The sequence below is a fragment of the Hesperophylax consimilis genome, chromosome 6, assembly GCF_061612785.1.
Source record: "Hesperophylax consimilis isolate HC1 chromosome 6, BYU_Hcon_1.0, whole genome shotgun sequence".
Taxonomy (NCBI): Eukaryota; Metazoa; Arthropoda; class Insecta; order Trichoptera; family Limnephilidae; genus Hesperophylax; species Hesperophylax consimilis.
Window position 1 is genome coordinate 14,778,735 of NC_142841.1, and position 18,404 is coordinate 14,797,138.

An 18,404-nucleotide genomic window follows, 5' to 3' on the forward strand; every position below is an offset into this window, starting at 1 on the left:
ATTGTAAATCTTAACAAGTAAAAGCAGATTTTTCAAGGGTCTGCGCTTTTTTATATTCAAGAAAACGTTATTTACTAAATATCTGGTTTTACTAAGATCCCTTACTATCCCATGATTTTTCAGAGGTCTGCTTTTTTACCACACTAATATAAAATTTCATGCAAAAAACATAATTAATTTTATGTAATTTATTAATATTAAACATATTAGTTTCGGTTGTCTGTACTGTACATTCAATTAATTGAAATTTAAGTGACATTTCCAAAATTGGAACCGATTGTGTGAAGAATTCAGACAAGCAATAAAGTAGGTACATATCAATAATTATTGGAATTATTATATCCCGTGATTCTATTAAAAAATATTTCACAGATTGAAAAAAGCTTACCTCCGGCATAATTCTGCTGCTTTTCCCCACGAGTGTTTGATGTTGAAGAATTTGTAACAATATAGTCCTTTGAGTTCCCATCCTGAAACAATGACAAAACACTAATAAATATTTGGTAAATAAAAATCTTCTACTTCTATACTAAAAAAGTAGGTACCTACCGGCATAATCGTTGGTGAAAGTGTTTTATAAATTAGAACTTTCGATCTCGACACCTTGGCATTTTGACAGGGAACTTTCGTAAAATGTAAATATAGTGAAATTATTTATCTAATTTTCACTGGAAATGCGGGTAAACGACAGGAATGCATTATATTGATTGATTTGTATAAAGATTTATGCCGGTAATATTCTAATCACCAAAATGCTGGCGTTCAAATAAATACTCATTGAATAACTTAAAGGAATAAACAACACAGAAAATCACACATAAATAATTATTATCTATCAATGTTTCCAAAGCACATTATTACTTGTAATCATTCAAAAGATTGCATTAATCAAGGCGATACGCGGTGAAGCGTTTTAATTAAAAAAAGTTGTTTCTCATCGCGTGTACCAATTCAACTAGGTAGGTAATACAGAACTATTTTTACACTTGTAATACTGTGTGGCTTATGAGTAACAACATGTTTTGTTGATTTTATGGTTTTACGTATAAAATTCAAGTTTTTTCTTTAGCAGTATGGTGTTAATTTTTCAGCTATTAAAGTCAAAGTGTATCTACGAGGTATCGTTATTGACATTATAAATTCTGATTATTCCCTGAAACGCTTTTCACGGAATTGCTGGTTTGTTTAGGTGTAAGTGGTTTCTGAAAAATAGACATGTGCTGAAAACGAAACGAATAAAGCTTTCTTTTGTAAATATATATATAATAAATTTGAAAATTCTTCATTTGAAAACAAAAATGAAAATGATTAAATTTATTTTACGAATGACTGAATAGCATCAATTATCGTGCTTTATAACTTGCATATTAATGGGCCACGGCAACAATGTCGAAACCGGTATGTTAATTACTAATATAAAAGTTAGAACGAATCCTTGATCCCGGTACCTAATAGGTACAGATCTTGCGTTCCGTTACACAATAAATTCTCCATCTGATCTTGTTGTGCAATAGGTACCAACCTTTACCACTTTTCTTTGGGTCATTTGAATGGCATATTTCCCTACAAAACCTGTAATATACCACGCTATATTCTCGTGGCTTGGCCTATTTCAGCATATCGCTCGCAATACATTCCCATTGGGATTGTATAGCGAGGGATATGCTGAAATAGGCCAAATAGGTAATCTGTTAGCTCCATAATAACGATGAATGCCGCCCAAAATTAGCGATTTATATGACTTAAAAAAATCAATCACTTTAACACGTATTAAAATAATTTTCGGTGTGGCAACGTGATATAACATGAATCGGTAAAATAATTTTTTAAATACCAACATATTATTTTATTTTTCTAGTTCCCGCGTTATTTTTTTCGAGTTCTCAAGAGTTATTCGTAGTGAGATAAGAATTATTATCTCTCTTTCTCTATTAAACAAATGAGATTGGGCCAAATTAGACAAACTTTGACGATTGCAAAAAAACACAGCGAAAGTACATAGGTAGCTGTATATTTTAACTCATTTCTGCGAATATTTGGGTATACTTTCTTTTTCTAATAATAATGATTGTGATTGTTAGAGTAGGTACTTATCGAGTTTAATCAGTAGTTCGGTAGGTAACCCCCGTTTATATAGCCGGAGAGAATATTTCGCAGTCGGTCAGGTGTGTTGTATAGAGGTAACACGTATCGAATGGTATGCGGGTTAACCTAAAATGTTAAGATTTCTGCTCGTAGTATGATAAACGCAGGTGAGTTCGGCGTTCGCAAGACTCTGCAGTAATGGCACAAATTAATTCTTAATACAAGACACGTGGTCCGTTGAAGACGATGAGAAAACACGAATTCAAATAAATTCGATATTTCTTCTATTTATTGGTAAATTGCTGGCAACTTTGGAAACAACCAATAGCACGACTGAAATGGCGAGATATCTTCATATCATTACATATATTTAAAAAGAAAACAGAGTAGGCAGGTCAGGATATTCACAAAATAAAGATACTGATAGTATAATTTTTTCTTTCACCTAGAAACATTAAAAATACTAATCTTGCTATAATCAATCGAGTTGGTCTTTGCCCAATAGTTTGAATGGTTTGAATCAATAGAATAAATAATCAAATCACCATTGACTACTTTTACTCCCTCAGAGCAAAACATTTTTAATAAAAATATGCTTCACGCCTTCTAACCTTCATAAAGTTGTTCAGTTGCCCGTGTAAACGTCTATTAGCAATATGTATTACCTACGATATTTAAGCGTAAATATAACTATTAACAGTTGCACACTGATTGTTACCGCGTTCAAAGTCCTTGGAAAGCTGTAGAATGTAAGAATTCAGATTACCACTACCAATGCAGAGAATGTACGTGAGATACGCAGAGTAGGACATAATATCTACTCCTATTTACAATTATATCCACATAGATACGTCGGTAGTTCTAGTATTTAGCTCAGTTATTCATAAAACACTAGCCCCAGGACTGCATTCTTAAATGTGAAGGCCGAGTTGTTGGCTGAAGATGCTGAATATCTCATACTTCTAAACTAGCCCATATTGAAATAATAACGACCATCTTTAATTTCAATGCCAAATGGAAACATTACCTTCGTAGGTATGAAAACAGTTGTCGTGAGTTTCTATAGAGATGCTGTGCAACAAAAAACACGGCATTGATAATATGTTCAGTTATGTCTTTTTTATGTGATTACCCCACAAGTGTCCAAACTGTTCCCAACAGTATGGAGCCAGCGAGTCTATGGCATTCCCAATTGGGGTATGTTGTGAGGCTGAAGGTAGTAGGGAGGGAAAGGAGATAGTAGATGCAAATAAAAGATCGACCCACCTAACCATTTTTTACCTAGTTTTTCTCCCCCATTATTTTTCCCTCCATAATCAATCTGTCAAAACTGCTCCGTCGTTAATTGGAACATTCAAATAACGAGAAAATTATAAATGGGACAGTATACAGTACCTGCCTACCCCAAATTTGTCTCACTGTATGTTATTTCTAGCGTGTTATAATAATTTACGAATAATAAATGACTAAAACAATTAAAATACTCAGGTTTTCAATAAGTACGTGAGATCTTTGATTCAATGGAAATACGAAAGAGGTCAGCATTCGTAAATCAAACTTTCTCATTCGCTTTGAGAATGCACGTTTTTACAACAACTTCTGCTCAGATGTCTTATATATTTTAGTCAATACGGGTTATTCGATAAAACAATAAACATTTTGATTTACGATTTATTGGATGAAACAAGATTTTTCAATTAGACACGTGTGTTTTTACTATCGTTTTCATAGAAGATGAAGCAAATAAAGATAAATTAAATATTGCTCTGACTATATTCATTCCAAATCATTCGACTGAGACATTATCATAATTTTCTTAACGCATTTTTTTATTAGCTGCTATCTTTATAGATGATTGCAAGATTCAACCCGAACTAAATGTAATCTAGATAGTGTCTTAGATATATACATATATTTTTTTATTATTTTGATGTCCGACATCTATTGAGTTTTCTACAGGTCTAAGATGAATATTTTTAGTCTTGGAAAAACTTTATGAGTAAAACCTCAAAATGCAAAAGATGGAAAACTAACGAAACTGAATTTTATAAACTCTATGTCAGGGGTTTACGCAAAATGACTGAAAAAATATCGATTATGTATGAATAATTAAAAATATATGCTTGAGTTACCACTATTATTCTGACATCGTGAGAATGATACCACAATCAACCACAAAAACACATTCTACACTCTTATATTTGACTTTGTGATAAGTTTTTGGACAATTCCGAACTGGACTATTATCGAATCCAGGAAGTAAGGAAAGTCAAGGTGATTTAATTTTCCCACAAATTGTTATCATTCTATTGTTTTAGTATTACGAATGGTAATTGAGGCAAAACCATTTCCGCCGAAAAAGTTTATTTTGAGATACAAAAGCAAGGAAATGTTTATACTTGTCTATGGCATTGTCATTACGTATGCTACCCATTTGCATACATAATATTTTTCGTTTGTTTGCATACAATCACCGAAAGAATCTGACATCTTTTCTATCATAGAAAAAGCGTAATATTAAATCAATAAAGTTCTCTCAGAAGTAATAGTTTTTTTTTAGATATTAAAATCATTTTTAGTTATCAGTGTTATCAATATATTGTTTGATTTTCGAAATCCCGAAAATATACTGTCATTACAGCTGGTTACGATTTGAGATTTTCACAGCCAAAAGTATTATCGTTTATTTGAAAATTTTTTGGCGTATAATGCCGTGTTGCGCTACTCCCTTCTTCAGTCAAGGTTTCGGATAGCGTTACAGTGTTCATCATCAAGATGTTTAATGAAAAAATTAATTTAGATAATTTTTCTGATGACGGACACGGTAACGTTGGCTAAAGGAGTAAGTAGCGCAATACGACATAATATCCCAAAATAAATCACTGTGATATCATTACAGCTAAATAAATAAATATATAAATTTATGTAGCTATATATTTCACAGCTCTATGAATGCATTATTTTGCTCCCAAGGAGAAAGAAATGCATGATCCTCATTGTTTTAAGGCGATGCACTACGTCGTGCAATATTTTGAATCGAGCCGTCAAGAATAACACCCCCTACGTAGATGGCGATAAGATTTAAATTCCCGCTTAACACAATCCGCCTTTTTTAATTTATGCAAGACGTTCAGGCACAAATATAGAAATGTTTTAAGATATTTAAAAAAAAAACTTAATTTGCCCCATTATATATATATTATAGGCATGATACATTATTTTTAATAGTCTTACAAAAAGACTTATCAAATACCAACCGAATCATTTCAAAGGCCAAAATGTGTTCTACTCGCAGTATTAAATAAAGCATCTAAAACATTTCAAAGCGATTAAATTTTCAAACCAAAAACACCATGATTTTGCATTGCTACGTAGTGCATCGCCTTAAACTGATATGAAGTGTTTAAAAAATAATTGGTGCTTGTTAAGGTTATGTTTTAGTTGTACTAAATATAATATTGTTGTATAATTATTTGGTAATGTTTTAAATATTTGGTTTGATTGTCATTTACTTCTGTTTTGTTTTATTCTCTTTCGACTTAACTGTATCTTTAAGTACACATATATCTACGTAATATGTAACATTATAAAGTAACAACTATTATCTTCCCGGAGTATCTCAAGGACGATGATGTGTTTTTACTTATGAAGGTATAATAACACTTTCCAAATACACGTGAACACCTTAGCACAGGTTCTCCTAGTGAGGTGTTCTCAAAACTTATGTATACTGTATATAAAAAATAAGGATGTCCAGCGTATTTGGATATTTACGTTTGTTACGACCAATACATAAAAAAACAGTGCATTGCTCCACATAAATATCGGTGTCATAATAGTGACTTTTTATGTAGCAACACTTTAAAATAAGCAATGCAACGGAACAACAAAACACACTTTGCCAATAATTTATCTCACCTCAGTTAAAGAAACAATGAACAGCGATTCCAGAGAATTCTTTCAGTTTCTTCATTCGAATTATTTCATAACAAGCAAAACACCCGCGACTAGACCGAGTTAGACCAAATAGTTACACGCTATCGAGTAGAGTACCTAGATTAATAAGTTGACTAGAACGGCCCAGGAACTCTGTAATTATATCTGTTTTCAGGGGTGGATTAAAATTTTCCATTTCTCCCTCTCGGTCTTTTCGGCCTAAAGAATAGGTTATGTTTTAGTTGCCTGAACATCGCAAATTCATAATGAAGAAGATAACATTGTTATTTAAACCTCAAAGTAAATAAACAATGATAAAAGTGAGTGTTTGATAATTATAGTTTTTCTTAGAAAACGGTGCCACAGTAAGTTTGATATTGATTTATTTAAAATAGTTTTTAGAATATGCCGTCAATATCATATTATTTTTGTTGTTTGTTTTTGGGGTGTTATGCCGTGTTGCGCTAACTCCTTCTTTAGCCGACGTTTCGGACAGCGTTGCAGTGTCCATCATCAGGGCAGATCCGGTAGATCCGAAGATGTGTAAATTTTGGTTGTCGAGTTTGTGCTTATTTGTTTGTGGCCTAACACCCCAAAAACAAACAACAAAAATGCTTTTGGCCGTGAGAATCTAAAAACTTACCAATATCATATTATGTTTGAGAAAGTATCAAAGCGGTATAACATTAATAACATATGACAATAATAACAGTGGAAATATGACACATGCAATAAAATGAATGTAAAAATTAAAAGACTTAAATGTTATAATAATATTACTATAATACGCTTGAATTTTTTTAAAATAATTAACTGCCTAACTACACACAGAAGGTTCCAAGTTTCCCCTTAGACATAGATCAGATCCTATGCCACCTTTGGGGATGCTGCGTAGGGTTTAAATAATTTCGCTATAGGTGTAAATAAAGTGTTCTAGGGGTAAAATGAACTTCTGGAGGTGATTCTGCATGATAGTACAAGTAAGTTTTAAGGTAGTTTTCAGGTTAAAAAGAGATAAATTGTTTGTTTGGAAAAAAAGATTCTTCTATGGAAAAATATGTTTACTTATAGGGATAAAACAACCGAATTTAAAAAAATATTATGTTTGTATTTTTTACTTCTACCATCATCTAGAATCATTTCCCGAGGTTAGTGCACTTTATCCCCGGACAGTTCCGGACCGCGGACTTGCTTATTTATAGGATTTGGTACTATATTTCCATCCTGGTGTAGTGTTCTCTGATAAGCAGCTACCACCAAAGAGTGTGCGAGACTTTTGAATTAGAATCATTAACTCTGATGCAGCTCTGTCTATAATTTTGTTAAAACAAAGCAGTGCGCTCGTGTGTAAGTTTGCCAGCCGAAATCCCCATTGTTTCAAATTTCCACTGTAATGATTCCCACACGGGTTCTGTGGGAATTGTGTGGGCGACATGGAACTAATACCACATTGTGCGATGATGATTATGACGTGCTAATATTACACCTGGCGCAAGCTACCTCCAAGCCCGGGTTTAGCCGAGACGAGTCGAGAGAAACCAACACCATTGTTCCTAGCACAATCAATCGATAAAGGATTTATCGATAATGTCGATAAATTGTCACCGTTCCCGAGCACGAACGATGCAAACGTACAAACAACAGTTCACTTCGAAAAAATTAAGAACACTTAGTTAGTCGTTGTGAACAGTTGTTTGTTCGTTGGGGATATGCAGTCACGCTCTGGAACGATGACAATACACCGACATTAAAGATAAAATATTTATCGATAGGTTCTCGGATCTACGAAGACATGACATGAATAAATTAATTATGAGGCGGTGTACGAATGTGAATATAGCAATGATTGTGGGCTAAGACATACACTCTGTAAAAATACAAAAGAATTACAGGTATACATTACTGAAACGAATTACATAAAAAAACAAGTTTAGTTACGTTCCAGATAACGAGGTTCTTAAAACTCACAACAAGAATCACACAAATTTACGCAAATATTAAGGTAGATAGATAGAAACGCGTAGGTGTTGAAATTTTAAAATTTCACACGGTTGAGTTACACACTCCCTGAGTGTAAGTTTTTATGTGAGAATTAATAACAATTGATAGTTACTGAACAAGGAACACAAGATTGTGCAATATTGTACTATGTATTATAACCAAATAACACTTAATTTTATTTCTTGAGTTATTCTTATGCCAGTGTCAAAATAACATTTCGATGTGGAGAGATGCTGCTATTACGTAACGTATCTCTCTGTCTCTGTGTTAGTAAGTGTTTGAAAATGTACGGGCTACCAAATACGTCGATCATATATTTATTATTTGCCTCGTGATTATAGCACGTGTATCGATTACGTGAATTGTAACGCCCGGTTAAATAACCTGTCGCTTTGCTTGCTTAACCGCGGTAATTATTGTGTCGTATATTAAACTTTACGGTTGGGTAATCCCATGAATAAGAAGCACCGTAAGAGATGATCTTCAATTATTATTTTGGCGTGACAAACAGGCATAAGAAATGGCACAAATCAACAATACTCTGATAAGTATACGAAGATGCCGTTACCTTCGTGTTTGATGAATGATTTGATAACCGAATTATGTAACCGTTGATTTTAATGAATTATAGACAACATGCAAATTGATGTGCTAGGTGAAAAAATAACAACAACCGGAACATGAAATCAATAAGGACGGGTTGTTTCACAGAATTTGAATAATTCATCAAATTTAAATTTAGATTTTCAAGTTATATGAAGGTTCTATTCATGTTCTATTGTTATATCACTATTGACAAGTTGCTTCACAAAACTGAAATAGTAACAGAACTTGGATAGAACCTTCACATTTCATGATTTGAAAATCAACTTTGAAATTTGATGAATTTTTAAAATTCTGTGAAACAACCCGTCCTTAATATCTGAGTTTGATTCTGGCAATTGAACGGAAATAACGTGGACATTATTTCGACTACTTTTTAATAATATATTGGGTGTAATTAACACGTTTTTATTTTATTTTGCACAAGTGATAAACATGTGACAGTTTATCAGATGTGTAAAATTAAAAAAACACGTTTATTAGTAAGGGGGATAATATTTATAATATGTAGATAGTTTGAGCATGACGTGTTCAGAAGGGTGATTCCAGTTCTACTTAAGGATTAGGAATTGTCTTTAATCTTAAAATGAAGCATTTTTCGTTAACTGTCACTTCGATGACAGTGAAAAAGTCATTAATTTTAAGGTTCAGGACAATTCCTTATTATTAAATAGAACCGGAATCGCCCCTCGCGATGTTAACAGAACTACTACCGTGCGGAAGTCTATCGGGAAGAATAAACACAATTCACACAGATCAGTTGGTCGCTACAAACAAAGCCTGGGAAATCAGAAGTAGAGGCTACTGCAGAAGCCACCGAATTGTAGCAGCAGTGAGTTCCTAACCTAACCTGACTCTGAAGGTGCGGGGTAAAAGTTATTATTCGTTTTAATTATCTCAATACTTTGAAATTATAAATCTTTTCCACATATTCCGTACGTAGTAAATATATTGATCCATGTATGGATTTATTCATCAATCACTATGGGAAATGAGGATTATAAAAACTAACCATGTTTACCTACGCTTTCTTAGATTAAGGAAATATCGGCATAGTTGTACAGCCTCGTCGGTATGGTTACGGTTAATCTCACAGTGGGTTCCCATTAATACTGAACCAAGAATGTGGTCGGTTTACCTGCTGAAATTCTGTTCCGCCAGTAATGATTGTTGCACATTACAAGAACCTAATCATTTATCGCAGGGACGACTGTACGGCGGCATTTTGCGGGTTCATTTTCCGCTGCGGTAGAATAATTATTATATAATGAAGTTTATTTTTTTTATTTCATATAGGTAATATGGACGTTGCCAAACGTCGTTCAGAAAAATACGAGGGAAAAGTGAAAAAAAAAATACAAAATTGGACACCAGAAGGAGCTCATAAAGAGTAAGAATAGAAACTTTTCAACTTTTGATTTGTTTTTCGTAGTTTTTTGAGATAAAATTATCAAAAAATTGAAGAATATCAAGTATTTGATATAAAGTGATAGTTATTTTACGAATGCCACATCTATTCGATTCTACTCATTGTTTTTCTTATAATTCATATTATCAGTGGCGGCTCGAGCACATTTTCGGTGGTGGGGACCGTCATTTTTTATGTGTAGATACTGACATTTCATTGCCAGAAAATGGGAGTACGAGATCCAATATAAATATATACACGAAAAGGTTTTTTACTGCAACAAAAATACTAGCACATAACCAAGATTTTTTAGAAAACCACTCTGGATTAAAATTTAACTTTTTACGAGTTTTAACAACATGAAACTCGATTACAATGTCTCTAGGTTGGTGAGCACCTAGGCGTTTCACTTCTACTTTTTCGTCAAATGTTAACGTACTGAATTTATTTTTCAGTAAAAAGTCGACTTCATTCATTTTTTGGAATATTTTCTAACAAAAATTATTATTAGATAAGAAGATAAGTCACGCACCTAACCAGAAACACCAAATATTCATAAATATTACGTTTAATAAAAAATAACACAAGTTAATCGTAGATACTTCAGTTTAAAGCGCTTTTACCACGAGAACCGCGCTTTAGAAATAAGAAATGATCCGATCAATCGATATCAATACTATTATTTAGGGCAAAAAGCGAAAATATCCTGATTACTCCCAGTTTGAACACATCCTTTGGACAGAGAAATAATAAATTCCATGCTATAAAATTGTTCAATGCTCTACCAAATGAAACCAAAAAAATAAACGAAATGAGTATATTTAAAACAAAAGTCAAAACATGGCTTAGAGATCAAAGTAATAATCAACTTACAAACATTATGAAGACAATGTAAAGACAATTCAAAACTAAATACAAAAATTTAAGAAAAACTACAGGCCGCCTCAGAACAGGAAACCCTAGTGAGGAGGACTGTGAAAAAAATACAAAAAATATACTTATATTATACTTTAAACCTACATAATGTACAAATTTTGCTATTGATATTAATAAAAATAAAAAAAACTTAAACGTCACAAACGATTATAACACGACTAACGCATATTCTGACCCGTGCATAACTGACCTACTTCAATAATTAGAACTAAAACAAACCATCACAAGGGGATTTTCAAGTCTGTCCCCTGAGATTTCGTTAGAAAATTCAAATACGCATGCGCAAATTCATAACATTTCATACAAGAGTATTCTGTCCAAGTAGAATAATCACTTTAGTGGGAATAAATCCCTGGGGTTGTCCCCCAACTGCGCAGAACGTTCTGCGCATAACTGGACGCTAGCTAGTTCGGGCTCGTCGGTCCCGTTGGTATTTAGCAGGGGCATTTAACTAAGCTTTGGCCTTGAAACTCATTTGAAACCGCCACGCCCACCTCAAAATTCTTATAGAAAACGAATAATATGGCTAAAAGCTCAGATCTCATTGGTGAGAAAAGAAGGATTGGTTTGATCTCTCGCTCTCTACCATAATGACTCGTGTAACAGAAAGAGATGACGGAATTTTGCCGTTTGACAGTTTCACATCATTCAAAAAAATGAGTGTGGTTTATTTTTTTTTTATTTTTTATTTTTTTTTATTTTTATTTTTTTTATTTGGTACATTATTTTGTTACAATTTATGTTTTCCAGTAATGTAGGCCTCACTGGGTGGCTTGCCCGTGCTGAGGCCTTCATTTTATAATATGAAAATCTTATCTACATATTACATTTAAAGAGAAGATAGTAAATTTGAAAAGAAAATAATAAATTTAAAATTAAAAATAAAAATACATAATAATACATTTAAAATTAAAAAAATAATACAATGAAAATAATCTTGTGTGTTTGTGAGTGATGTGTGTTTATGTTGGTTTTGTGTGTTACGTGTAGGTTTTACTTTTATTTTATGCTATGACATTTTGGTAATATTGTCTTTTTTGTTGTTTAATCCATTTTGTAATTTTGTGTGTGAATTTATTTTTATTTTCCTCAATTTTAATTTCAATTTTTAGACTGTTGAAAGCTTTTATAGCATGGTATTGGTAGTGTCTTTGTCCAAATGTTGAATTTACTGTTGGAGTTTTAATGTTTTCTTTGTACGCTTGTCTAACTGGTCTGTTAGTGTTATTTTGTGTATGTTGAAATTTTTTTTTTTTGTTAAAAATGTAGTTTAGTAGTGTTTTAACGTATAATTGGCGTATATCTAGTACGTCACAGTTGTTGAATATTTGGTCTGTATCGGTCAGTCTATTTATACACGCGGGTTGTCATTTGCTGCCGAAATACTATCATTTCCGTCGAAAATATTGCGTGTTAAAGTTGTTCGTGATAAAAATACAATATAAGCCAGTATAGTGTTAGCGAGTTACAAACATATATTCAACCTACCTACGTAAGTTCAAGTTTAAAGTGAATTGACAATTTTTAGGTTATTCGTTCGGTTTTTTGAACAATGCTTCATACTTGGCATATGTCTTCCTCCACAACGTATAAATTTTATTTATTATATCGATAAACTTATTCATGTTATTGATTAGTGTTATCCTGTATTATCTTATTGTTTTGGTGAAATTAAAGATTTTTAAACATATGTAACCATGAGTTCATGAGGCTGAAAAATGTCGGAATTCTTCGTCGTACTGTCGGACAATCATGTTTTGGAAATTTTCTTCAGTGTTTTTGCAAATTTCTTGTCATTTTGGGTTTCTTCTTCTCAGATTAACAAGTTTCATCTTAAAGAAATGCACTGTAAAAGTTTATTTTCTTAGTCAGATGAACCTTGCCCTTGGAAAACATTTCGACATTTTTCTGCGTCAAGGACATTTTTATTTTTATAATAGTTTTTTTGGGCTAGTGAATGAATAGAGTAGGCCGAGAGCAATTATGTTGTCTATGGTCGCATCTTTTTTTAAATGGCCTTGAGTTTCCTCTACCTTGTCTACTGCTCTGCTCCGCACGGTAGGTACTGCTTGTATGCTGCTTGTATATCTGTGGTTAAGTACTGTATAATTCCGTTACATACAAAAAGCCCGAAGATATCGATCTAGAGAGTGGTATATTTATGGTATTTAGTATGCTGCAAGGAACGGAGGAGGCTAGTCGCACGTTCGTCGGAAGAAACTTTTCAAATTTCGAGCTTAAAAATTACCCTAATGAATTTTTAGTTAGAAAGTAATTAACAGTTGCAGAAATTTCTGCAACTGTTAATTACTTTCATGTAAAGAATGCATTCATTATTTTTTGCGAACTGAAAGAATTGTCATTTTTTTCTTGGTAGATTTCTGGAATATCTGTAGTGGGGACTGTCCCCACGGTCCCTTTGTGAAGAACCGCCACTGCATATTATTATTTCATACAATTTTTTGTAGTTAAAAAGGGGTACTATTATAGTATTGTTATTACTCTTTTCTTTTCAGAAATGTTTAGAAAAATTATTAAGCATTACCAAAGTCCAACGGACCAACCTTTTCGTAACAGCAAAGTTAAAATCTCTTGATAACGCGAGATACACAGATTGCATACAGGAATTCAATGGATGAAAAAAGAAATCGGCTTGATGGATACATCTGACGTGCTATTAATTGATATAACATATGATAAAATCCTAATAAATGGAATTCTTCTAAAATTTCTAAAATTGTATTTGAAGGATGATGGAATACGCTTTCAAAATTTATTTTTGTAAAAAAAAAATACAAAAATTATTGCAACTATAAAAAGGGATCAAAATGGCTCACCAAGCTTTTTCTAACTAAAATTACTTGTAACTGAAGTTTCATTTTTTTTTTCTAAATACGATCGGAAACTTTGGTTTCATAGAGATGTACTAAATAGTGTAATATATATACATGTTTTTTGTGATAACTTTTAGATTTGAATGTAAATCGTGATGTTTTCTCTTTTTAATACCGTTTAGATTATTGTTCACTATGACAGTAAGGGAGACGCAACGATTTCTATGACACCTGTATGAGTTGTTCCCAAAAGCGAACAAATTAGCCTGACGGGTTAAATGTAGTTTTAAATCATTATCTTCGCACAAATAAAATGTCCTTATATGTGTTTGTTCAGCGAACATGCAGTTGTGTAATTATTATGTTATAAATTAATTAAATTTATTCCTTTGTTGGGCGGGTGTATCGTTCAACTTATTTTATGTTTCGACACCAGCTAATATGATTTCAAGCGGGGAATATGATTACCGAGGGTTCGTTAATTTGTCGCTACGCCACTGCTTGTATTGTTACAATAATATATTTCATTGCAATAACCAATACTAGTTACCTGCGCTCATAAAGGCCATAAAGAACATTTAAATGTGGTCACATTATTATGTCAAGATGATATCAGAAAGCCATTGTTGCCAGATTAACATATTATTATGAACGCAGGAACACTTTCCAGACTTATAATACGCTGTTGTATCACATAACACAATGTAAGCGCTAGTGACCAGTTTAATTCTTTATTATACATGCATATTTGCTGTACCCAACTATGCGCTTCGCGTTTAACCTTCGCAACACAAAAACATCTTCAAAAACATCACTCGCTCCCAAGATGATACGCCGCGTTACCGTTTGAACATTAGAGTTATCTACACATTATTCTGTGTCAAATTTTATGTTACATGTAATATATAAATTATTTAAATGTATTGTACCTATATAATGTAAGGTAGGCTATATTACAAAATAATATAAATTTAATACACGTAATATTTGCAAAAAAAATACTAGTATTTAATGTAGGTATGCAGAACAAAAATAAACAGGCAGTGGTGAAGATCGCGTCAATGAGAAGAGATTATTTCAATCTCTCACTAAGGCTAAATTTGTCGATATCTCAAGAGATTTGATTCACGAGCAATACTCCCACCGGGAGAACCATTTGCAGTTCGGTCATACGGACGAGAAGATATAATATGACATATTATTATGAAGACACTGTCTAAGATAGTCACCGGGAACATAGAGCCTCGTGCGCTCCAAAAGGCTCTTTTCTAGGTATTAACTCGCAGCAGTCTGAATAAGCGATACGGGAAGGTTAATTCTTGCTCTGCCTAGTGACAGGAAATAACTACGTGCTTACTGCACGTAACACTATTAATGTGGAATCCTATTACGTCTATCCACGTAGATATGAAAACCCCCATTTTCACATGCATCGAACCTACTGTCCTCAATAGAAAGCCGTTCCTCGCATTTAGGGTTACCAGATGTAAAAAAAGTTAGGATAATTTATTTGTACATTTTTTAAGTTCTTAACAGATAACTAACTATAAAAAAAACACTGCACATCCTTTTCATAAAATATTTTTTGTTAGCTTTCGCTAAATTCACGGTGCGTTTATGGCGTCCACAGCGAAAAACTCCTTTGCATTATGCGCACAGAAAAATGACTATTGGTAATATTTTCACAAGCAACATTTTCAGCTTAGTGTGATGGTAGTAGGAGATTTTCAAATATTGTCAGGTTATTCGTAACCTGGGAATGTTTGTCTTTCTTTTAAATAAAAAATATATATATATTAAAAATCTCTTCAAATTACCAGTAATTCCTGCAAAAATGGGATTACAGGCCTTACGAATGATTTAACAGGTTTCTTAAGAAAATACGAATATATTATCATGATGTCTGAACACGTGTTCATGAAAAACCGAATATTTTTGTATTACAATGAAAATTCTTTGTATCAGCATTAAGGCAAACCGTTAAAACATTCTTAAACCGATATTTCATTAATAAGGCGTTAATTTATCGCGAGAGCAAACATCGAGTTCTTTCCGTGTTTGTAGGATTGCAAAAGTTAAATTCAGTATTTTTCACTAAATCGATAAAATTAAATCGTATTGAGAAATAATATAAAAATTACCCTGTGAATTGGAAGCGAATAGAAGAAGAAATTGGGGACGCCTGAAAAAGGTATGGCACTTCCAAGTGATTGAAATACTTTCGGGTCTTAATAATCGGCATGAAACGACGTGAGTGAGTGCCAATATGGTTAGCTGGCTGACCATCCTCATTTCCTACCCCTGCGGGGAAACGCATGATGGTTAGTTACTTTCTTAGGCGCTGGAGTGAACTTGACCTAAAATAAGATCATTGTAAGGTTGATATATATTTCGTTTATTTAAATTATTGTACGACTGATTAATAATACATTTACAGTAGATTTCGTATTCATTCTTAACATTTAGGAAGATAGGTGTCCATTTAAAAAGTTGAAAGGTTATTAGAGTAGGTACGAGTAGTTAAATATATCTACTGTTTTAGAGATTTCATTTAATACCACCATTTTCGTGTAATGCTACACAGAGAAAAATGAGTATTACGAATTTATTAAGATATTTTTGGTAATCCGGTTAAAAAAGATATTCCTGATAAAGTTTTAGTGAAATACGAATATATTATCACGATTTTATCCACACTTTTTCATAAAAATCTTAATATTTTCGCATTTCGTCATTACATATTATCAAGGCAAATGCAGGTGCACGAACATGTGTTTAGATATATTAGGAATTTACTAAAAGTTTATCAGGAAATCGCGTGCAATCCCGTTATTATCCGATTACCAATAATTTGAAGAGATTCTTAATAAATTAGCAAAACTCATTTTTCTCCCTGTATGCTGTGATAGAATACCTGTTCTTCCGTGTGGTATCTTGAACAAGTCGTCGTGACGACCACGGCCGATGTTTTGAAGCACGCGTAAGCCATTGCATTCCAACAAAGTTCTGCTCTATATTTATTGCATGATACGTTGATAAACGTTAAATCCTTTTTTTATAGAAAATGGCGGAGATATCCTGCTTTTTGGTACCGTAATAATGGTGACCCGACCGACCCGACCGAATAAAGACCGCCGACGCCGTTCTTTTGAAACGCAGGAAAAATCACATTGCTCCGGAAAATTCTCGTAGTTTTCCATCTTATAGATTCGGCCTTTCAATTCCTTCTCCCAATATCGAGCGCTTCCTCCTTCTTGCTTACTTCTTCCTACTTCCCTTTCTCCCTTCCTCCGTCTTATCGGCCATCCCGCTCCCCGCCCCGCCCCTCCGCTGCACTTACGCTGCACAAATAAAATGGTCGGTCTTTTCAATCCTATCAGCTTTCAATCTATATGTGTGTCCTCTTTACTAGAATCTTTTATTGCTAATTTATTCGTTTTATTGTAATACTCTTGAATGGTTCTTCGTTGCGGACGTGTTTTAACCGCTCCGGTTTGTTTGATCCTTTCAGAAGGTTTCCCTTGCTAAGAGATCGCTGAAAATTGTTCAGCATCCGTGTTTTATATAGTGCTTACCTTCTTATTTCACGAAATGTGCGTAACTTCTACCGTTTAGCCGGAATTTGCAATTATTATAGCATTTTAAACCGATTAATTTTTAAAAGTGAAGCTAGAACGAAGATTTCTCAATGCAGTCGAAGATTTTATACCTGACTCAAGTGTCAAGTGGTGTTGGGATTTACGGGACCTTTTCAACCGAGGATGTCTGCATGGAGGACAGATAAGCCATATTTTGTTTAAAGTTTTTGTCTTTGTTTTTATTTTCTGTTTTTGTTTATGTATTTTGTTACAGATGACACTCATAAACTTCACTTTGACTTTGGTTCAAGATTTTGCTTATGATAGCCTGCGATAAGCGAGCCCTAAGGGTCTGAGACAGAGGTGTGAAATCGTCGGATCACGACAATAGAAAGAATGTATTGGAGCCAGGAAGGAGTCTGAAAGGGTCGAGAAGATGCACTAGGTGGCATGAAAGGCTGGGAGGTGACTGGAGAGACTAAGGTAAACTAGGATGAGGTGATTTTGCACAGCGGTGCTGCCAAGGTCTGTTATCTATGTGAGGATATTGTGTCGGCGCTCTTTATTGGCAGCAGACACATGTCAGCGCTATATTAGCGGCGGACACATGCCTGAACGGATGACGAGCCTCGTGCTGGCACAGTTGGTGGACGGGGTAGTCTCTCTCCCTGCAGCAGCTGGTACAGTTCCTTCGCTACCTAGGACTCTTGCAGCAGAGTCTCCATCTTCTGTCTTCGTCGAGCGTCACAGCGGTGCTGCCAAGGTTTGTTGTCTATGTGAGGATGTTGTGTCAGCGCTCTTTATTGGCAGCAGATACATGTCAGCGCTATATTGGCGGCAGACACATGCCTGAACGGATGACGAACCTCGTGCTGGCACAGTTGGTCTAAATAACAAATGTAGATCCTAGGAAATAAATTGTACAGCGCCCTTGAGGTGATTTTTCACAAAAACGGCGCTATACAAATTATCCAATTATTATTATTATTATTATTATTACCTTGTATTGCGTAAAACCATGGC

At 33.7% G+C, this 18,404-nt stretch overlaps 1 protein-coding gene across 1 annotated transcript in view; it reads right to left on the reverse strand.

Moving 5' to 3' along the window:
* uif (sushi, von Willebrand factor type A, EGF and pentraxin domain-containing protein uif) overlaps window positions 1–18,404 on the reverse strand; it is a 115,849-nt gene that overhangs the window by 29,173 nt on the left and 68,272 nt on the right. The window contains exon 4 of the mRNA XM_089632408.1: window positions 389–470. Within this exon, the coding sequence (XP_089488534.1) occupies window positions 389–470 (82 nt within the window). The remainder of the gene's footprint in view (window positions 1–388; window positions 471–18,404) is intronic.